The 23,562-nt window shown below is 35.3% G+C and overlaps 1 protein-coding gene across 1 annotated transcript in view; it reads left to right on the forward strand.

Moving 5' to 3' along the window:
• Positions 1-23,562, forward strand: part of eIF2alpha (eukaryotic translation initiation factor 2 subunit alpha) — a 149,559-nt gene that overhangs the window by 124,853 nt on the left and 1,144 nt on the right. The window contains exon 7 of the mRNA XM_090373398.1: positions 10,495-10,638. Coding sequence (XP_090229524.1) covers positions 10,495-10,638 — 144 coding nt within the window. The remainder of the gene's footprint in view (positions 1-10,494; positions 10,639-23,562) is intronic.

The raw sequence follows: 23,562 nt of genomic DNA on the forward strand, positions 1-23,562 counted from the left end.
TTCAGATCAATATTTCTTTATATCAGTTTTTTCATTTAGTCCCATGTTGATAATAACTCCAAAAATTGCCTTTAGTTCATTTAGTGAAACCTAAACCCAGTCACGCCTTATGAAACAGTCAGAAGCTATGTTAGTTGTAAGGGTTTCCTTTCCCCCTCAATTTCTTCAGGAAGATCTAACAATTTCTCAATTTTGCCATCAGGAAGGCCCTTTACTAGATCTTGACAGCATGTCTAAATACTTAACTCTAACACAGAGTATAAGTTACTTTGTGACCTCCACACTGGAAAAAAAAAAAAAAAAAAACAGTGCTGCTTGATGTTAACAATTGAATGTAAATATCCACTTAGCATTTTAGATTGGTTATATGAAAAATAAATGGATGGCAGTGCAGCAGGAAAACAGATATTATTATCGGAAACAAGAGCAGTTTCCACATTGGACTTCAGAAAGATATGGGGGGAACACCTGCCATTAACTATTAAATATAAACATTGATTTAGTTTTTCATAAGAAGTATGGCATTACGCCAGGAAAACAAATTTCATAATTGGAAATGTTGACTGTCTCAGTGCCACAGCATAAAACTGAAAGAGGACTAAAAAACAATGCCGCATGTGCTAATAATTGAATATAAACATCAGTAAATGCGGATTTAGTTTTCAGTTTGTTTGTATGAAATGTAAACAGATGATAGTACAATAATTGCACTAGTACAACTATAAAACAAATTCTGTAATTAGAAATGCTGGTGGGTGAGCTACGTGTGACACTGGACTGGAAGTGGAATTTTACGATGTTGTGCTGGGCTTTACATTGGACCACAGAGAGCTAAATAACTCATGGCACTGGGTTGAGATATATACATGGGATCAGTTAACTGTAGCCTCAGTTGAAGAGGCCTTTAAGAATTCAGCCACTTTCTGAGGGGATTCTAACCCAGACCTCTCATTATTTAGACCAGTATCAAAACTACTATAATGTCATAGTGGAACCATGGGGTCTTAAAAGCAGTGCATAACAAAATTATACAATACAGCAAAGTTAGTTCAAAAGAAGATTAGATGCCTCTTTAAGAGATATCTTGAATGACCAAATCAGACATTTCACAGAAGTATGGACCATCTGCTGATTACATTTCTGAGGAAAATGGAGTTGGCACAAAAAATTGTTTCATCTGCAATGTCAGTTTTTCACATGAAACATTTATTTGGTTTCTCCACAGTCTTCAGGAAGTCCTCAGTGAATTTATACATCCAGTGAAGTGTAAAAAAGATAAAATACTGAGACAATCTGAAGCTTTCAAAGTCAGCAGTATCTTTTATCGACACTGAAATTTAGTGACAGTACATCCTTAAAGGACACATCAGGATCATGGTTCTGTACATAATACAATACATATTAATGGATGACAGCAAATTACTGTAGAGTTTCAGTAATATCTGAAATACATAGCCGTAATTTGTTGATGGTGCATTGAACTCTCAAAATGTACACAGGCATTCCTCAACATACTTTGCCCCTTTTCACTTGTACGTCCATAACCAATTATAACCCCACCCATCCACCACTGCCTCTATCATATATTTCTTATCACATTTATACATCCAGTGAAGCAGTTTTACTATTTTCAGTTCTCATTGTGCATGGGTCAAAGAAAACAGTATATAGTAAAAACAGATATTCAGTGTAAACATAATCAATATATTTTGAATTTAAAAAAATAATAATAATAAAGATAAATTCGTTGTCAAATCTGTGTCAGAATTTAAGAAACCAAAGATTGCTTTAACTCTTTGCCTAGGGGGGGGGGGGAGAGAGAGAGAGAGAGAGAGAGAGAGAGAGAGAGAGAGAGAGAGAGAGAGAGAGAGAGAGAGAGAGAGAGAGAGAGAGAGAGTGCTGCAGGAGGTTTTAAACTTAGTCCAGTGCTCTATTACAACTTCTATTAAACAGCTACCTGAAGACAGTTATGGTTGTTTTCATAATTCCGCTCAAGACATGCTTCCTGAGCCGAAGCTCATCTGCACTTAACAACACTAATTTTGAATTTTAACTCTAACATTGATCCTTAGCCACAACCTTCCACATGACAAGTCATGCATTGAAGGCCATGTTACCATCCATGCCCCAGGGAGGCAGGTCTCCACTATCTAGAACAGATTTAAACTCAAGCGTTAACTCAACTTCTAAAGTTTCAAAATCAATGCATTCAAGTAACTTTACAATTAAAACTCGCAATAAAACTTCAAACTCTATAAACTCACAATATATTTTTGTACTTTCCTATTTTATAATTTTTATAGAATTTTTCTATTTTATATATTTTTTATAAATTTTCAAATTTTATATAAACTCACAACATAAACATATTTACAAGTCTCGGTACTCCATAAAACTCTAAAAAATATTTAAAATATTCTTTTGATGATCTAAATACTGTATTTTAAAAGGCTTGAGGAAGCTATAGATATACTGAATGTCAATAACTGCTTACATAATATCAAAATATGATCTTATTTTTGATGTTCAGAAATGAGTTACCTATTTATAGCATAGTGTGTTTAGGGAAATAACTCATGATTTACATCTTTTCATTTAATTCTCAGCCTCAACAGTAAGACATGAATCAAGGGATATTTGTATATACATTCATACACCTTCAGTCCCTCTCATGAAAAATATGATGTTCTAGTTATTACCGATAGTAATACTATCCAAGACATTTTACATTCGTTTAATAATATTCATTCTAGACTCAAATTTACATTGGAAAGGGAGGATACGGATACTACGTCATTAAACTTTCTAAATTTCACGCTTACCCGGGACTCGAATAAAATACAATTTAGCATCTATCGAAAACCTACAAACACCGGTATGCTTCTACATTATAATAGCTATCACCCGTTCACCTACAAAAGATCGATTATCTTTAATCAATTTCTTAATGCCTATAAATATTCAACGACGGAATCTGCTTTGGACTCAGAAATACAAATATTAACTAGCAGATTCTTAAACAGGGGTTATTCCATTACCACAATAAACCGAATTAGGGTACAAGCTAAGGATAGGATACAAAATACTACACCAATCAACAATAGTAATATCAAAAAATACTTTATTTCGGTCCCATATGTTGAACAGTGGCACAAACAGCTTAACAGATTCTTTAAAGATACCGAATTTAAAATTGTAGCTAGGCCAATACGGAAGTTACACACTATACTGAACAATCGCTCGGTTCTTTCAGCGTTCACAACACAAATTAACGATCTGGTATACAACATTTCTTGCGGTGATTGCGACTTGTCTTATCAGGGTTCGACCCGATTTTCTCTTAATATTCGTGTAAATCAACATGAAGCCTCAGTTCGTGCTTCTCGTTCAGCAGCATCAGAATTAGCCTTTCATGCCATTAACGAAAAACATACTTTTTTATTTAACAAAGCCAAAATACTTAACGTTCAGCGTAATTATACACGACTATTAATTGCAGAAACCGTTGAAATTAAATTACACGAAAATTCTGTTAATGTTCGGCGGCCATATTTGATCTCCGATGCGTGGACCTTTACGCGCATGCGCGAAGACAAATAATCTCTATTTAAGTTCAGGTTTAACCCGATTCGGTAATTTTCATTCCTGTGATCACGACATACGGTCGAAAAGCGTTGTCAGCTTCAGGAAGGAAAATCGTTTTTAATATTTTCGTTAGATTCTTTTAATTGCGTTAATTTGATTTTTAATTGTTTTAAATTGATTTGAATTGTGTTAAATTGATTATTTAATTATTTATATTTTACTATAATGTACCGGTAAGTTGTCGATTTTTTCGTTTTTTCCATTTTAATTTCTGGAGGGTATCATACGGAAGTGTTCTACGCACTATATTGAGGTAAACTCCTCTTATTATTTTTACTAATATTATTATCAACGTAGAACATATTGAGTAGTACAGCTCTGATTCATACTATCTAGTTATTCTCTTATAAATTTTTTCTTTGCATTGCCATGAGGAGGTGTACAGGTCATGATTTCAAGAGTAGTGCATAGCAAAAACCTCTCTCTCTCTCTCTCTCTCTCTCTCTCTCTCTCTCTCTCTCTCTCTCTCTGTGTGTGTGTGTGTGTGTGTGTGTGTGTGTGTGTGTGTGTGTGTGTGTGTGTGTGTGTGTGTGTGTGTGTGTGTGTGATTAATATTAAAAAAATGTGTTATATCATAATTATTACAATAATATAACTATGAACAAAGTTACAATTAATAATACAAATTTTGTATATAAATATATTATATATACAGAAACTCCCCGACTTATGGAAATTCGACTTTATGTAAGTTTTTGCCAGCCGGTGGAAACAAAAAATTTGTGGAAACGTATTCTGCATCCCTTAGGAATAAGTGGAGATATTGTTAAAATATCGTAATGTGAACCCAATAAAACTTTTTTTTTTTTTTTTTTTGTAATTCGTTCCAGGTCCTTGGAAGTTGAAAATTTCGCTATATTCCTAAGCAGCTATTTATCTCTCTTAAAAGGTCATATTTATAATGGAAATTGCACTACCTTTCATCGCTATCATATGTTCCCATTATAAGAATCAATTTTGAATGCCTTTGTGGTATTTTTCTAAAGCACATTTCTGGAGGTCATGACCAAAAAACAAAAACTGTTTGCACTTTCCAATTTATTGGGCTTTTCTGTTAGTACTTCTAATTATAAACTGGTAGTAAACTCAGTCTTATTGCATTTGCAATAATACCAATAACAGTTGTGTGGGTTTTTATGCTATTATGGTGAAATGTGTTCCCCTTCACTGAAACCTTCAATCATATAAAAAACAAATTTTCAGAAACTTTTCTTAATTCCTATTTACCTATTACAATGATGAATGGAAAGCGACTAATGAAAAGTGCAAGTGGTGGTAGTGCCAGGAAATGAAACAAAATTGATTTAGAAATGAAGATGAAAATGATTAACAATTACGAAGCAGGACAAAGTTTGTCATCTATTGCAAAGGAAGCAGGTCTCGCTGCTTCAACAGTGAACACTATTTTAATGGACAGCGTGCGTATAAAAGAACATGTCAAAGGATCAGCGCATTTAAGATCAACAGTGATCACAAAACGGCATTCAGGTGCTATATTGAGGATAGATCAGCTGTTAATAATGTGGATGGAAAATCAGATTCAGAAGTGAGTAATGACCATTCAAGCAAAAGCAACTAGTATTTATAAAGATATTAAGGATAAGTACGGCGAACCCCAACCCAAGTTCGTGGCAAGCAACGAGTGGTTTCATAGGTTCAAGTATCATGCTGGTTTCCACAACGTTAAAGTATGCGGTGAAGTCGCCAGTGCCGATACTGCAGCTGCAGAAAAATTTTGTGATGTGCTGGAAAAAATTATTGATGAAGGCAGCTATTCAATGCAGCAAATTTTTAACGTTGACGAGACTGCTCTGTATTTGAAAAAAATGCTAAATCAAACATACATTGCCAAAGAGGAAAATACGATGCCAGGATTCATGGCATCAAAAGATAGGGCCACGCTCTTGCTTGAGGCTAATGCAGCAGTAGATTACAGATTAAAACCACTGCTTGTGTACCATTTTGGAAATCCTCGTGCATTTAAGAGCATCAATAAAGCTACCCTACCTGTGCATTTCTGATCGAACCTGGGTGCTTCCTAGCCAGGTGGGCAGGAGCAGCAGTGCGTAGCTGATTAGACCAGGGTTCGAGCCCGTGACCACCAAATATGGAGGATGTGGAAAGGTCAGGGAATGACCACCGCATATCCCCGGAGCAATATGGCCTTAGTTGCTAATGCTCTTAAAAACCAAATAACAACAACATCAGATCGAACCAGAGAGCACGGATTACAATATCTCTCTGAGGATTGGTTTAAATGCTGCTTCATTCACGAGGTTGAAAAATATTGTAAAGACAACAATGTTCCTTTCACGATTTTGCTTCTATTAGATAATATTCCTGGATATCATACGCATCTAGATGATGTCAATTCGAATGTGGAGTCATATTTCTACCATCAAACACGACTTCACTCATCCAAACCTGTGGATCAGGGTGCTATTTAGAATTTAAAAGCATACTATCTAGGCACAACATTTGCTCAGGCATTGTCTGCAGTAGACGATGAGAAAAATTTTATGTTGAGAGACTTGGAAATCTTACAATATTTACAACGCTATCTTAAACATTAATAAGGCCTAGGAGGAAATTACTAAAAGTTGTTTAAATGGCGCATGGAAGAAAATATGCCCACAGCACGTAAAAGGCTTCAAAGGGTTTGAAAAAGACGAATCATATGAAGAGGTTACAGATAAGATTGTAAAGGTTGCAGAGCTACTTCAGTTGGAGGTTGATGCCAAAGACGTGGAGGAATTAATAGTGGAAGAAGAGAAGGAATTATCTAATGAATAACATATTGACTTGCAGGCAACAATAGTGAAAGAAGAGAATGCTAATGAAGCTCAAGATGAACCAAATGAGCAGCCGAGATGCTTCATTGCCAGAGAGATGGCAATAGCATTTCGTGAAATTGCATCAGCAATGATAAGGTTTGAGAAGATGGATCCTGACAGTGAACAATTCTTAAAAGTTAACAGAGAGGTGAATGATATGCTTGCTTGCTACAAAGAAATGTATGATGAAAAGAAAAAAGCCACTATCCAGTCATCCGTCTGTGCGGGTAGCACAGTGGTATCATCACAGTCCTCTCCACACCAGGCGGAAAAGGTCCAGGTTCAAATCCTGTCAATGACGTGAGGAATTTTAATGGGCTTTTTTCACTCCGTGGCTGAGTTAGTTGGTCTCAGGTGTAGATAGCAAGATTTTCCCCCAGAAACTGGGGGGGGGGGTTTCGTCCAGCAAACAGGCAAATCAACCAGAGAACATATGCAATTTACAGACAAAATACATATATGGGTATATATTAGAAATAATGGGTGGCCCTAATATAATAATTTGAATTTGTCCAGTCATCCATTAATATGTTCTTTCATAAGGTTGAGTGGCCGACCCCTTCTAAATCTCCACATCCCTCAACTTCCACGGCGGCATACTTATCAGCTGACGAGAGAGGTAAAACTTACTGACATTATGCCTGTCGCCTCTGTTTTTTTTGTAATTTTATAATTTTGAAATTGCACCCCTTTGTAATTTTTACTGCGCATGAGATAAAAAATTGAATAAATACAATAAATAATTCTATTTACATGTTCAACGAACATTTCTTTTTTGATTCAATCAATTCAGCGAGTGCTGCACAAGCATGGGGGTTCCCCGACTTACGTAGTGTTCCGTGGAACGCAACTCTTACGTAAGTCGGGGAGTTCCTGTATAGAATAAGTTACACAGACAGGCAAAAGGAAAATATGGCCGAAATAAAGTAACCTGTAAAATAAAATTACATCAAAAATAAGCTTAGTGGAAGCTGGCATCAGAATAGGGGTAGGCTAATTTGACTAAGGTTCAAAAGGGGGAAATAAAGCAAATATGCAATAAATCTGATATCAGCCAAAGTAAAATTTGATACATGATCAGGCATTTCATCAGGCGACTACGCCTGACCATGCATCAAAGGACTGCATTTCTGTACCTGCCCAAAGCTATGTAAGAGAAGAAAATTTTAAAAAAAGATAGCAATATAATAAAGTTAATGAAAAAATAACTCTTACAGAGATTAGACAGGGTAGTCCCGACTCAGTGTATAAATGAAAATTACGATAAATTAGGTATAAAATTTAGTAGATACATAAATACCTATGAAATAAAAGTGTACCGGAAATAAAAGGAAGGTCTACAATGATACAACTAATCATAACAATAACTACAACCAAAATGGTAAAATGCAGTATCTATAATGAAAAATTACACTTAAAATTTACTAGATACATAAATGCTGAAGCAATGAATTACAAAAAAAAAAACAAAGGAAATCTAAAATCCAAGTCTGAAAGCATACCCAAGATATAAAAGCAAGGCCTGGAATGACAGTGTGAAAAACACAATTAGTCGTAATAACTATGATCAAAGCGGTAACAACCAGACAGAGACAAATCCAAGCATTATAATTTATACTACTAAAACCAATGTCAAAGAGAGCTAAGAATGATAGACTACCAGTGACCTCTATAATCAGATATCAAAAACAATTTATAGAATCTATATTAAATTTTAGACAGAAAATGAAAGAATATGGCAGAAAGCGCAACAAACACGACATCCACGTAAATAAATAAAAACAGAAGTGGTTGTATTATAAGATTAGCTTCGCTTTTAATATTATATCTTTATTTTTATTTATATACAGTCGATTCCGGTTATTTAGAACATATCGGGACTAGTGCATTTTGGCCCGATTAAGCGGCTGCCCCAATTATCCGAAGTTTCACGTAAATAGTTAAAAATACATTGTACCCCCCCCCTTTTTTTTTTTTTACAATTGGTTCACTGTATAATCAAATCACGTTACGACGAACTCACCATAGTAAAGTACCGTTCACTATACGATGTGTAGTAAGTGCCTGTCATTGTGATCACGTTCGTGAATTGAATTTTAATTCAATTAAACAGCTATTCTAATTAGCGAAAATAGGATATTAAGCACAAATTTACTCTTTATTACCTTACCAATTAAAAAATTAAATGATACGTGAAATTCGGAAGAATGTACGTGAAAATCGGAATAATTAATACGCACTGTAATATGTACATACTAACTAAACTAGTTGACATTTCTGTTCACTGACATTTGTGGGTGGGGGTTAAAATTTAAAACAGTAAAAAGATAAGCAATCAATAACAAAAAACACGGCACACACAAATTGCAAGTAACACAATATGCGCCGCAAGTGAGAACGGAGTAACGAGTTACAAAGCTTTAAAAATAGAAATGAAGAGAAGATTCTGAAAATTATTTTTTTTATATGATTGAAGATTCCATGGAAGTGTAAACACATTTCACCATAATAACCCACAGAATTCCAGTTGTCGGTATTATCGCAAATTCAATAAGATCGAGTTTACTATCCGTTTATGATAGATTGCACTAACAGAAAAGCCCAATAAACAGGTGACTGCTAATTGTTTTATGGTTGTGACCTCCAGAAATCCGACCGAACTACGTGGTACGGTCGGAGACAATCGCAGGGTAATCTCCAGTACTGAGGTCTCCTGCCCCGATTAAACGGCATTTTGTCCCAATTAAGCGAAGTAAACCCCAGCTATTTTCTCGATTGGTTTCTGTTTTTTAAGATTTGCCCCAAATAAACGGCTGCCCCGATTAACCGGTGGCCCAAATAACCGGAATGCACTGTATATATATATATACACACACATACACACATCAATTATAGATCACCACAAAATTAAAAAGATAACGCACACCTTTTTATAATGAAATAAACTTATGTTTTTTAAATTTATATATTTAAGTTACTTAAACCCAAATTATGTGGCACCCCTGGAATGTTGTTGCTGCACCCGGTTAAAAACTACTGAATTAAGTTGTAACCTAGTTTGCAGTACGTTGAAATTTTATTAAAAATAAATACAAATTTAATTAATGCAGTTAGCGTTAATTAAAGCATTTGCTTATGTATACATGCATTTACTCTTTTTAGCATATGATGCAACTGTACAAAGTGCATTCATCAGTGATTGGGAAGTAGTTCTCACTGGGGTTCGAGCCCGTCACCACTAAATACGGAGGATGCGGAAAGGTCAGGGAATGACCACCGCATATTCCCGGAGGAATATGGCCTTAGTCGCTAATGCTCCTAAAAAACCAAATAACAAACAAACAGTTCTCACTGTTTGTTTTCATCTTATTTTTATAAGCCTTTCTGGATATTTATTACTGAATGTCTCTTGGTAATGCAGAAATGATTTAGATGAAAGATAATGTTGCAAATTTAAAAAATATTCTCTTGGAAAGCCTGTTAAGTACCACACACTTAATATTATACTGCCCTTCAAGAACCGTTGCTGTTACTTTGAAACTGCTTCTGCCACCTATCTTAAATATCTCCCTCCAATCCAATGACATCGTGTTTTGTTTTCACAAATACCTCTCTGTGTGCACTGTTGACCAGTGAGCTGAACAAAAAAATAAATGGATTCCACCAAATATGGAGGATGCGGAAAGGTCAGGGAATGACCACCGCATATCCCGGAGCAATGTGGCCTTAGTTGCTAATGCTTCTAAAAACCAAATAACAAACAAACAAACAATAAATGGATATTCCCATTAATGAGTGAGATTGTGTGCAACTTAATAGAAAACCAACCTGATGCTGTTAATTGATCATCTCTTTACTAAAAGTCATTTGTTGATAATGCTAACATATGCGTGGGAGGAGGGATGAGGGGACACAGAAAAAAAAGAAGCTTCAAATATATACTTTTACTTGAATTTGATATCTGTTGACCTCTTGATAGGACAAAATTATGGAAGTTATTCTGTTTATATTTCAGATAAATCTTATAGCTCCTCCTCTTTATGTTATGACTACTACTACAATGGATAGAACTGAAGGATTAAAAGCACTAAGTGAAGCTATTGTGAAAATAGAAGAAACAATTAAGACTTCTGGTGGAATTTTCAATGTACAAAATGAGGTAAATATATTCAATAAACAGGAACTTTCTTCACTTATGTAATTAGATATCTATGAATCAGTGTTAATCTTTACCTGATTAAGAAAAATTCCTGCTTAATAAAGATCACTAGAAAATTCTTTTTAAAAAAAGGGAAAAAAAACCTTTTTATGCAACTATTTAATCTTTTTAAATAGTTATTCTAATTTTTTAGAATAACTATTTTATCTGATCTCTTTGAAAATCTGTACAAAAAAAAGTACCTTAAGTAGTTGCATGCACTACTTGGTTGCCTACATGCTGTTCACTATTTTGCCCCCCCCCCCAACTTTTTTTTTTATTGGTTCACAAAACTGTGTGGACTTTATACCTGAAATTTTATTTTTGTGTCTTAACTAATATGTGGGGTTCGAGCCTGTCACCACCAAATACAGAGGATGCGGAAAGGTCAGGGAATGACCCCCTCATATCCCGGAACAATATAGCCTTAGTTGCTAATGCTCCTAAAAACCAAATAACAAACAAACAACTAATATGTGAATTCTCTGAATATTGCAATGTGGTTTGTATTCACAGCTATAGATTTTTTAATGATTTTAAATTTAAAATATTCAAATGTTTATAATGCAGCCACATATTTTTGAGTAACTTTTAAAAAATTCAAGTAGTGCCATCATTGCAGTATAAAACTTTATTTTCATAGTGTAAGAGTGGATTTTTTTTAATTTTATTTATTTAGTTTTTTGTAGAATCATCTCATTTTTAATTTTAAAAAAAAATACATTTCTTACACTTCTACATAATTTTCTCCACTGGCTGCATTGTTTACATAAATAAACAAATATCAAACCAATTTTTTCTTACTTGTTGAGGGTGATTTTCATACTCCATATAAAGCAGAGTACAGAAGATATAAGTTCAGGTGAATATTTGCTTTTTATACTCACATATAAATTGCATGTAACCGGGAAGGTACTAAAGGCAAATCATGCAACTACTGTGCAAGATGTGTTTCATGTAGCATATTTTTCAAAGTTGATTGTCATAGTGCATAAATTACAAAATAATGGTATCACTGAGCTAGTAACAAGAAATATTTTTTTATCTCTTTTCTTGTAACAGGTAAAAATCTGATATTGTTAGCAAAATGAAATAAGTTAATACTTTAATATGACGGTACTGAGTATCTCTGGGGGTCTAGAAATATTTTCTTTTAAAAATTGCAATGAACATTTGTAAACTATTGAAAATCCTGTACCTAAAAAAAGCCTTTCTTATACAAACAATTCAAAATCATAAGGCAATCCTTAAGTATACAGCATCATTTAGGGCTGACTGGTCGTGTGAAAGGGTGTAGTAAGTACACACATTTGTGCGGACCATGGTTGAGCCTCTGTGATTGCTAAATACAGTTAATGATTGCATTCATTGTCAGAAAAAATTAATTTTAAACTCTTACCTAGTGATTGTGTCGAACTATAAACAAGAACATATATACCTGTGTGTGAGAGGTAAGTCAGAAGGTAGCTTCACAACTTTAAAAGTTTGCAAATGTGCTGACAGTAGTAAAAATACAGGGGGTGGGTCATACATCAATTTGTCAAGAAGAGATGCAAATTCTGAAAACTGCTTGAACAGATCATTTAAATTTCATAAACATCATGTGAATATAATACTAATAAAGTAATATGGGAATAAAATTGACAAGTTTTAAATTGTACAAATTATTTCTCAGTAAATTAATATATGGCCTACTCTGTAGACCGAACTAGCTGCAAGTTTCATGTTCATTTGTTGATTACTGAAGCAGCCATCTACTTTGTAAACAGAAGTGACAATATACATTGCCACACAAACAACATAATGAAAGTTAAGAGGAAATTCGTACAAGGTTTGGCAAAACTCCACTGAATAGACATTCCACCTATAGACATAAGACATGTTGTAGCTACCCAATGTTTGTGCCATGATAAAAACTTCAGCTGGCCTACTATAATTGAGAAAATTGTTCAGGAAGTCAGTTCGGAGTTTTATTCAGAGTCTACAAAAATCAGTGTATCAGCCCAGCATAGTACTGTTGGAGAGTGTTGGGTACATTATTGCATCTAAATCTATAGAACTTGTAGTTGGCCTCAGAACAGAATAGTCAAGTACATACGGCTCTGGTTCAAGAATATTTAGTATTAGTCATATGGTAATAGGTGCTACATCAGTGCCGTACCTAGATACGGTCCATGGTCCAGGACCCTAATTCTGATAATATTCTAATTTTTTTAAAATATAAAAAAATGGTTGTTTCTTAATATAATACTTTAATTATACATACAGTCAGACCTCTATATAACTTAATCAATTGTTTGCTTTAAGAAATTTGTTAAATAGAAATTTCATTATAAAGAAATAGATAATAAAGAAATAAAGCGCAATAGAAACGAAATGTCAAAACCTTGAAGAAATTTTCACTGGTGAAGACAAGAGCAAAGATTTCGATGCCAAAGAGTTACATAAAGAAATCCAATATTTGCAGCATATTTTAAAAGTATAAAAAAAAAATTTGGTTTGCTTAGAATTATTAACATTTATTCAAGAAAAAAACTTAGTTGAATTATATCCCAACATCACCATTTTCTCTTCGAATATTATTAACATTGCCAATTACGGTTGCATCTGGAGAGAGGAGTTTTTCAAGACTCAAAAGGATTAAAACATATTCCCAAGCAACAATTGGCCAAGAAAGAATTAATGGATTGGCCATTATACCAATAGAACAAGATGTACTAATAAATAGAACAAGATGTACTAAAAGATATAAAAACATCAGATGTTATAGACAAATTTATATCAAGTAAATGTAAGGTAATGATATGAAAACAAGTTTATATAAATAATGTACTAGTCATTAAAGTTTTAATAAATAATTATGATTTGAATCATTTTTGAGTGTTTCCGTTATTTTACAATTTTACGAATTCCACCTTTAATTTTTGCAAGCGACAGGCTCCAGACGAATATTTCACCCAGGGCCAACAGAAGTCTAGGTGCTATGCTACATCAGCCATATTAATTATTATAATAATAATTAATTAATAAATAAAATAAACTACTTATTTGTTCTCCTCCTGATGTAGATATTTGTCCAGCTGACCTTTGAATTTCTTCTGGCTTGTCAGCCTCATCCATCCATTATGAGACAACTTATTCCAGTAATGACCCACTGACTAAAAGAAAATTTCCTACTTCTCCCATAATTTGAATTTATGGACTCTAATTTTGGAATCATTTAGAACTGAAAATTTCAACCTCATTTATTTTACTTTCACATCTAAGAGCCTTGTATACTCCGATCAGGTCACCAATGGGTGTCTAATTCCCAAGCTCTGTAGTTCACATATTCGAAGTTTTTCCTCATATGGACTTCCTCTTGTCAGTCTCACCAGTTGCAGTCTCCATATTTGAACACAGTATTCAGAATGCCATCATGACCTCCTTATCTCTACAAGCAAATGTTTGATAAATCATCATTTGATTTATGAAATGTTTGATTTGGTGGCCTTACTTGCCACCTGTATGCACTGCTCAGAGATCATGTTCTCTTGAATTGTAGGTTCAGGTGCCAAGCTATTTATTAGTGACTAAGCCATTCCCAGCAATTTATAGAGCATTCTGATAAATATACCAGTTTATTTAATTTTCGTCTTTAATTGCCTTTTATTTTAGTAAAACAGCTCTTTATCTTACAATTAGTAAGTGAAGACACAGAAAGAAATCTCAACTTTTTTTTTTTTTTTTCCTCTTATTCTTAATTTTACTAATCTAATTAACACAGTAGGCCACTTGGCCACTAAGTGACACTGCTTTTGCCTCCACGTGGCAGGGCTGGAAACCTGGGAGAGGAAAGTAACACTCCCAGGGCCAAAAGAGAAAACATGAGTAGTAAAATAACTACTACTACAGGGCGTCAAGAGAAAGTCCTACCTAGTAATGACACAGATAATGCAGAAAACACAAAGACAAAGAGAGAGAAAACAGATGTGGCCCTACCAAAAATACTGATATACCTAGTCATACATGTGACAGAAGATTAAACATTAGGACGTATGTCTCTGTTCATCATCCAAAAAACAGAAGGTCTACTAGGATCTCCCAAGTTGGTTCGACGCCTTAGATCCAGGGATATACTAGTAGAAACAGAAAATCCCAATCACTCCCAAAAGTTAACAACAATTTTTGTTGTTGTAATACCACACATGATGAATTCTTCCAGATGAGTGATCTCTGAGTGGGACCTCTTAAATGTGTTAAAGAGTTCACAGACAGAAGAAATGAGAAACCAAGAAGTAACAGGAGTGAAGTTGATATATATCCAAAGAGGCAGAACTATAATTCCAACAAAAAAGCTTATCATAACCTTTAGCACAGCGAAACCTCCAACAACAGTCAAAATAGGATATCTGAACTGCCAAATCTATTGTGATGTTACAAATGTCAGAAATTTGGACATTTGCAAATGCCTTGCAGAAACTCAACAACCTGTGCAAAATGTGGTTCTAAAAGAACACCCAAATTACTCAAAAACATGGAAAAAATGGAGGTAAGAGAAACTGGTTCAGAAATGCAAAACAGAACACAACATTGCAAGGAACGAGGAGAATAATACAGCCATGGCCTACAAACAAGTCAAACTATGCCCAAGTAGTGACCCAATATAAATCAGTAGAAGTCCAAACTGAAATTTAATAACTCATTAACTCATTATGCCTTAGAAAATGAGCATGTAATAACTCAGCTCATAATGGATGAATTTTCATATAATTTTATATTTTGCTTTCAGAAAGATTTGTCAAGCCTTCTTAAATTTCATTAAAATCATAGCATTAGAAATCTGGTAATTATTATTTCTTTGTCTATCCATCTATGTAATAATGTGACTTTCATTGGATGGATTTTCATGAAATTCTATATTTGGCTGTTTTAGAAATATTTGTCTAGCCCTACCAAATTTCATTGAAATTGAACAAATAGAAATTTGGGGACCTCCTGGATACCATTACATGGTTCTGGATAGAAGCCTGGATTAGTTGAGTATGCAACTATTATCTTCAGCATGACTGTCTGTCCATATTGTAAAGTTATTACAATATGGGCAGGCAGTCATACTGAAGATAATAGGTGCATACCCACTTTCCAATCTGCCTGTGAGTAGGATTGGGTTGAATACTTTTACACAAAATAAATTGATTAAAAAAAAAATTCATTTTTTTTCTGTTATTTTCTAAATTTCTGCATGCCTTTTGTCTGATTGACCAAAATTTCTTTCTTGTTTTCCCAAATCTATTACTTCATTGATTGTCTTAATTTCTGGTCTGATACAAATGGTCTCATACACTGAATTGTCATATGACAAATTGTCTTACACCCAGTTAACATGATCCCATTGTGTAACCAGTGATTCAGGAAATTGGGCTTATTTATGAGAAGTTCTGTTTAAAATATACAGTAGAATCTCGTTAATACAAAGTTCAAGGGACATAAATTTTCAACTTTTGTAATAATGAGGTTTGTAGTAATGAGGTCCCCCAAAAATGTTAAAATTTTACATTTATTATTTATTTATTTTTTTTTTTTTTTTTGGCACATGCTATATATCTAAGAATAATAATAAATGACTAGTTGTACCCAGTGTAACATATGCCATCAGCATCATATCTTAAAGGTTATTAATTACATATCAATGCATTTTATTTATTTATTCATAAATTTCATTATAAACACAATTAAAAATTTCATTCTTCTCAGTTCCAACACTTAATGAGTCCATTGATCTAACTCTTGAGAGACCAACATATAGTTGCCCATGACTGAATACAGGTTTCGGAAGGTACAAGCATATTCTTTCAAAAGTCTGTCCCTGTGACTTGTTGATGGTCATTATGCTAAACATATAGGAAACTGTCTTTTTTTGAATTTGAAAGGCATGCTTGTATCAGGTGGAATAGGAGGTATTCGCAGTATGAAAACAGCATCTAAGTTCAATCCATCTATTATGCGATCCTCTATGATGTGTCTTTGTAGACACATAGTTATCAATCTTGTTCCATTGCAGAGTCCCCTTAATGGCATAAGATTCCATAGTAGCATGATTACAGCACCTAGTTTTAGTTCGTGAGGAGGCATTCCTGTTGATATTAAGCCGTTGAGAAATTCTTCAGGGTATGCCAGATGCTAGCTTGGTTCATCGCTTGCTACAGTATCCACACTTTTGTAAACAGTCACTTCTCCGGGAATATGGTCTAACACTATGTTGTTCGGTTTAAAAGAATCCTCATTTGTAACACTTAGTATTGCTCTGCCTTTGAGTTGCGGAGCTGTAACAGTGTTGAAGAAGTTAATGTCACCATAGAGTTGTTCTACAGGGTCTTGTGTGTTTGAAAAATAGGCTGTAGAAAAACTTATAGTTGCACCACTTCATCCATCGCCTACTTCTAATGGCCAGTCTGAAAATTCCTTCTCACTTGCTATTGTTCGCATATTACATGTAAGTTTCAGTTCATGGAATTGGGTCCATAGCCTATGTTTCTTTATACAACTGGCAACTGTTAGAGATCTTGAGCCTTGTGGTATCACGGGTAGGACTTGCCTGAAGTCTCTGCCTAGTAGTATAACTTTCCCTCCAAAAGACTCGTCTAATCCTGTCAGATTGCACAGTACTCTACTGCTTTAAAGGCGTGAACGTGAGTCATTGGTGCTTCATCCCACACTATCAGTTTTGATTGTAGAAGTGCCTTAGCTTCCTCTGTGTTCAGTTTTAAATTGCATTCAGAAGCAGAGGTATCTTGAACGTAGAGCGGGCAGTTCTGCCTCCTGCTAACAGAGTTGCCAAAATACCTGTAGATGCAACAGCAGTAACACTATCTCCCTTGCCTCACATGGTATGTAGTATAGTTGAGTAAAGAAATGTTTTTCCAGTTCCAGCCAGACCATTTAAAAAAAACAGTTATGATTAGTGTTTTACTTATTGTATATGGAGTCCAGAATAATGTCAAATGCCATTTTTTGTTTGTTGTTTAATTTTTCTGTATTTGCAATCGCAGAGGTGCTGTCATCATTTCAACAGCTGGTAGATGCACTTTTCAAAGGCTCAGACCATAATTTTTCAACATTTCGTTTATTTCTGCAAGAGCATAGAGAGGGCCAGTTTCTTCAGAATAATGTCCTATGAAATCTTCACTCATGCCCTGCTTATGTCTTTCCCATAGTTCAGGTACATCTTCTGGTTCTCCAAATCCACATATCATTGCAAACAGTAACCGTATATAACTTGGTTTACGTGCCTCAGTTGCCTCGGAAAGTGTGTCATGCCATATCGTGTCTCCTTTCAAAAGTCCATGTTCTCTGCAATCTTGATGAAATGTTACACAGAGTTGTACATTGACTGTTCGCAAATGCTCAAAACTTGTAACTCTTGTATGAAGCATGCGTAGATAGTAGCACTCGCTGTCTTGAACACTTACAACAGTCATACATCCAATAACACCATCTACACCCCTTTGCCTACGTTTCCATTTGCGTGATTGTTTCTCAAATATGTAGTACTTTGGTATCTCTGCGTGATTTAATAACGTTGCTTGCACATCTGTTCTCTTTAATTCAAACCATGCCTCAAGCATGATCTTTGTAGACATTTCCTGCTGCAAGGCCTCCTCTTTTCTGTCCTCTTGGAAGATCACTTGCTGTTGATCAGGTAGGTGCACTGCCAATCTTATAATGGAGTGCGACTTCTCCGACATCAGAAACTCAATCAAACACCACATTGTTTCAGGTAAGAAAGTTTGAATCTTGTCAAAGACCAAACTACCATCAGTACCTTCCCTCTGTAATCGTACAGATGCTGCATCATGACCTTTATAAACGTGTTTATAGAGGTACTTTACACTCTTCACGGAGGCGCACACTTCCACATTAATGTGGGCATTGAATTTCTTCGAGATCCATGGATTATAAAGTGCAATCCATCTATTGTCTATGTCATACTTTCCTACTTTAACAGCAGGTCCTTCTCTTCTCTTGTATATCAGATGGCCGTTAACATTCTCTTCTATTGTATCTACGAACTCTTTCGGAAATCCCTTACTGCATACACCTTCTTTCTTGCACGGAGATTGTGCATTGAGTGTGGCGCAAGGACCATGTGACATGCACTTTGTGACGATTTTAAAAACAACCTTGGATTTGTTTTTAAGCATGGTTGCTTTGTACTTACAACAACACTGTCAATGTCATCCTTGGTGCGTATTTTAGAATCTGTAGACAGAGTGAGGAGTATGTGCACATATGGTAGTCCACGTTTCTGGAACTCTATCATGTATATGAATGCTATCACAGTACCAAAAAAGATTCTGCTATAGAATGTCTTCAAGAAGTTCTGCAAGTTTTATTTTGAACACTCGCACAGTTATGTCTGGTCTGTGTTCGGGTCGTTGCTTCCCTTCCATTGCATTCGCAATCTCAGGCCAGGCAGAATTGCAAGTAAATGTAACGAATAGATCAGGTCTCCCAAACTTACGTACAATTGCCGTAGCATCTTGATAGTTTTGTTGCATGTAACCATGGGCCTTGGAAAGTCGAAGGCAGAATTATCATCTTCCCTGCTCTCAAGTTTTGGTTCTGAGCTCTTGCTTCTACTGCATCCAATAGGCCATGGTACATTTCCACTCATAGATCTTTCTGATTGTGGCATAAATAGTTTAATCTAGATCCTTCAGTCTTCACATAGTCATCTACAATGTATTGCTGAAATAATTTTCCACTGCTATGAATTAGGCTAAAACCAGGTCTCAATGCAAGTCTATAAGCAAAGAATTGTAACTGTGTTACTGTAATACGTTTTGCTGTTCTTCTCTCTTCTGCGTGTTGTAGTTCCTCTTGCCAACTACTTTCTCCGCACAGGAATAACAACGGATACACCATAGGGTCTCCATTCTTGTTTAGTAGCGATATAATTCTACAGCAGACACCTGTGGGATATATGCATATGTCTCTATTTGCAGGTGGTTCCCTGTCTTCTCCAACGAATATTGCTGCAACCTCTGTTTTGGATGTAGGTGCATTATATATTTAGGATGCTCCCATAATTATGAGAACATCCTTGGACTCGGGGGAAGTCCCCACGGACTGGAGATGTGCAAATGTATTCCCAATTCATAAAGGGGAAGGATCAAAGGGTGACACTAGTAATTACAGACCAGTTAGTTTAACTTCTGTTCTGGTAAAATAATGGCGTCACTGGTTAAAGATGCATTGCAAGATTATCTAGACACGACTGTAGCAATAATTCAGACACGGCATGGGTTTGTTAAGGGAAAGTCTTGTCTGACAAATTTGATTGGATATTATGATATGGTTACAAAGGAACTGGATGCAAAAAATAATTTTTATATCTATACTTGAATTTCAGGAAAGCTTTTGACACTGTTGCGCATATGGAAGACTACTGTACAAATTGGAGCAGAATGGTATTTAGGGTAAGTTGCTACAATGGATGAAAGGGTGGTTGAGTGGGAGAAGACAGAGAGTGATAATCAATGGATGCTGCTCTTTGTGGACTAATGTTATTAGTGGAGTCCTTCAGGGTTTGGCGTTGGACCCACTGTTGTTTTGTATATTTATCAATGATATTGATAAAGGTATATCATGCTTAATGTCCAAGTTTCCAGATGATACAAAGGTTGGCATTGTTGTTAATGACAGTAATGGCAATATGCTACTGAACAGGATCTAGAAAAGTTGGAGCATATGGGCTGAGAAGTGGCAACTGAAGTTTAACATTGACAAATGAAAAGTACTGCATATGGGTAGAAGTAATCCCAGAGGAACGTACCAGCTGTGGTGTACTAAATTTAGGGTGGTAGAAAATGAAAAAGACCTGGGAGTAATTGTGCAGTCAGATATGAAGTTTTCTGATCAGTGCAGACAGGCTACAAGAGCAGGTCATAGAGTTTTGTCAGTGATATACAGGAATTTTGCTAGCAGGGAAAAGGAGGCGATTATCCCTTAGTATAAAGTAATGGTCAAGCAATGCCTTGAGTACTGCGTACAGGTCTGGAGGCCTCATTTTAGGAAGAATGTAGATTTGCTTGAGTGTGTACAGAGAAGGGCAACAAGATTGATGAGGGAAACGAAGGGATCCTCTTACCAAGAGAGCTTAAGTTCTGGAAATTGCAGTGGCTGAGACTAGGTACTTGTGAGGTGATCTGATTGCAGTGTATAAGGCCTTGAATGGGTTGAGCACACTGAATTCTGATAGGCTTCTTCTGCTTGCTCAGATTACGAACCTAAGGGGGCATAAATTCAAATTGAGGAAAGACAGTTGTAGATCTGCGGAAATTTGCCTTTAGCCAGCGAGTGGTTAATTGCTGGAACAAACTTCCATGTGTTGTCGTGGAAGTTGATAGCTTAAATAAATTTAAGGAGGAACTGGACACACTTTTAAAGGGAATGTTTTTTTTTTTTTTTTGGCTGATACTACATAATGATGCTCATACACTTGCTTTCTTGCATCACATGCCTCTATTACTATATCGTCTCTTATCTAAGTCTGGGTCTTCTATAAATACCATGCGCACATTCATTGTTGGATTGGCCTGGGTTATTTGATGCATTTGTTTATGACTCAGCAAATGCGTTAACTTGTCGTAGCATCTTGTCCAATTGTTGCATTACTTCAGCCAAACACCCTTGGTTTGATTGTTTTTCAAGCTGTTATGTTGTCGTTTCAGCAGAATCGAAAATACCAAGTTGTCCATATCCTGGCTTATTTGCCACATTTGGATATAGCGGTGACACTAAATGGTAAATCTGGCCATATATTCTAAAACAGTATGGACCATTTCCAGGTGGTGATTTAATATCTGTGCCCATTGATGTGAACGTCAATGCTGAGTTGTACTCTTGTATATGTTCTCTGTAGTTATTTGCTTCGCATGTATCCCCTGTAAGTAGCTCCCATAATAGAGTAGATGTCTCAGACAGTGGGTCGAGTGAAACCTTTCTATTCTAATAGCATTTAGTGTATTTATTCAATATATTTAACTCATATCCCGAATATCTTGCTTTGCAATACTCACAGTTGTAACACATATTTCCTATGTCATCCTCTTCAACGTTAATTACAGCTTGTTGATTATTCTCATCTAGTACTTCTATTTGATTAGCCCTATGGCATATCGCCCGTCTTCTCATTTCCAATCTTGCTTCTCTTTCTTCAATGTTTGCTGTGCTTCTTCGTAGTCATAGTCTCATTTCAGTCTCTTAGTCTATTAGATCTCTCCTCTAATGTTTCATTAGCATTTATTCTACAGTTTCTCAAAGTTATTACACACTGTTCAGCCCTTTTTACACTTCTTAAAACTTAAATTGATTATGTTAATAAGTTTGGCTGTTTTTCTGAATAAAGACAGATAAAATAATCAGTTAAAATAGCAGTTACCTTTCAGGCATAGGTTGCCTTTCTTCAGTCGAAAAATGTTAGTACAAAAATTAATAAAGAATGCCTGGTATGGTGGCCATTGCCAGGTAAACCGTGTGAATGGATCCTGGCAACAATTAGCAGTTGTTGCCAGCTGCTAGTTGTTGGGCAGCATTCCTAAACATTTTATATATATAGATAATATTATCAAAAATAAATTAATAAAATAAAAAATAATAAAAACAAAAGCCTTGTCCAACAATACAGTAGAATTAACACTTTTTAAAGATTTTACTTTATTTGTAAGATAAACTAAGAAAAACAATTAACTGAAATGAAAATATTGTACAGTGTATATTTTGATATATACAATATTTTAGTATCACGATAAAAGAATTAATCTTTTACTAATTGTATTGTATGGATTGTGTCTCCTTTTATTAAAAGGAGACATACAATCCATTAACTTTTTGATGAATTAATCTAATTTAAAGAAAGAATCCAATGTTTTTTTACAGTGTTTGTCCTATCTGCATTTTTAACTATAGCACAGACATTATAAAATGCAATAGTTATTTCTTTATGAACATTACTGCAGGCCAACACATTCTCTATTATGCTCAATGCATTTTGGGCATCTTTTGTAGATGGTGTGTGTGTGCATGCATGTGTGTGCATGCTTCACTTTCACTGTTGCTGGTAACAAAAACTTCATTTTTCTTGGTGCTTAGCAGCTCTCCTGGTGTTGCATTGCTATGGTAGAAACTACATGTACCTTCACAAACTCTTTAAATTCAATAAAATCCATAGCTCCTTCAAATTCCCCCATTCCTCAATGTTGCTATCACATTCATCTGCTGGACCATGTTTTTTGATGATATTCTCTCCAAATCCACTCTGTCTGAAGCTGTTGATTATTACACTTGATGCAATAATATCCCAAGCAATAACAAGATTACGGATAGCATCCAAGACATTCCAACTTGACTGCAAATTGTTCCCTCCCGCCTATGTTGAAGATCAAGTACCTTATCAGGCAGGCTCTATATGCTCCCTTGTGGTTATAAATAATGTCCTTATCCAGTGGCTGCATAAAACTGGTGGTAAAAAAGTGTGGGGGGGTAAACTGCAGCCACTATCACCCACTGCATGATCGAAGCCTCCTCAACAATTTATGTTGAGAAGAAAGGGACCATAATCTGCCACGCTGGTCCAGTGGGCTGGCAGATCGACCATATTTAGCAGTCAGGGGCTTGATCCTCGTTCTATTCAAAGAGCGTGTGCTACTTTAGCTGGCAAGCTAAAGATATTTCAGGAGTCAGTGAATAGGAGTTAATGGGTTTTATTCCCAATTCTAATTTGATATAGGAGATTCAAATGACCTCATTTATTTTTGAAAAATGGGCAAGCAAAAAACTTGCTTAACCTTCCGGAAAAGGCTGTTTTAATAATTGAAAATGTCTTATTCTGTTCACCTGAAA

This window comes from Mastigoproctus giganteus, chromosome 5 (genome assembly GCF_048544385.1).
Source record: "Mastigoproctus giganteus isolate SK-2022 chromosome 5, ASM4854438v1, whole genome shotgun sequence".
Lineage (NCBI taxonomy): Eukaryota > Metazoa > Arthropoda > Arachnida > Uropygi > Thelyphonidae > Mastigoproctus > Mastigoproctus giganteus.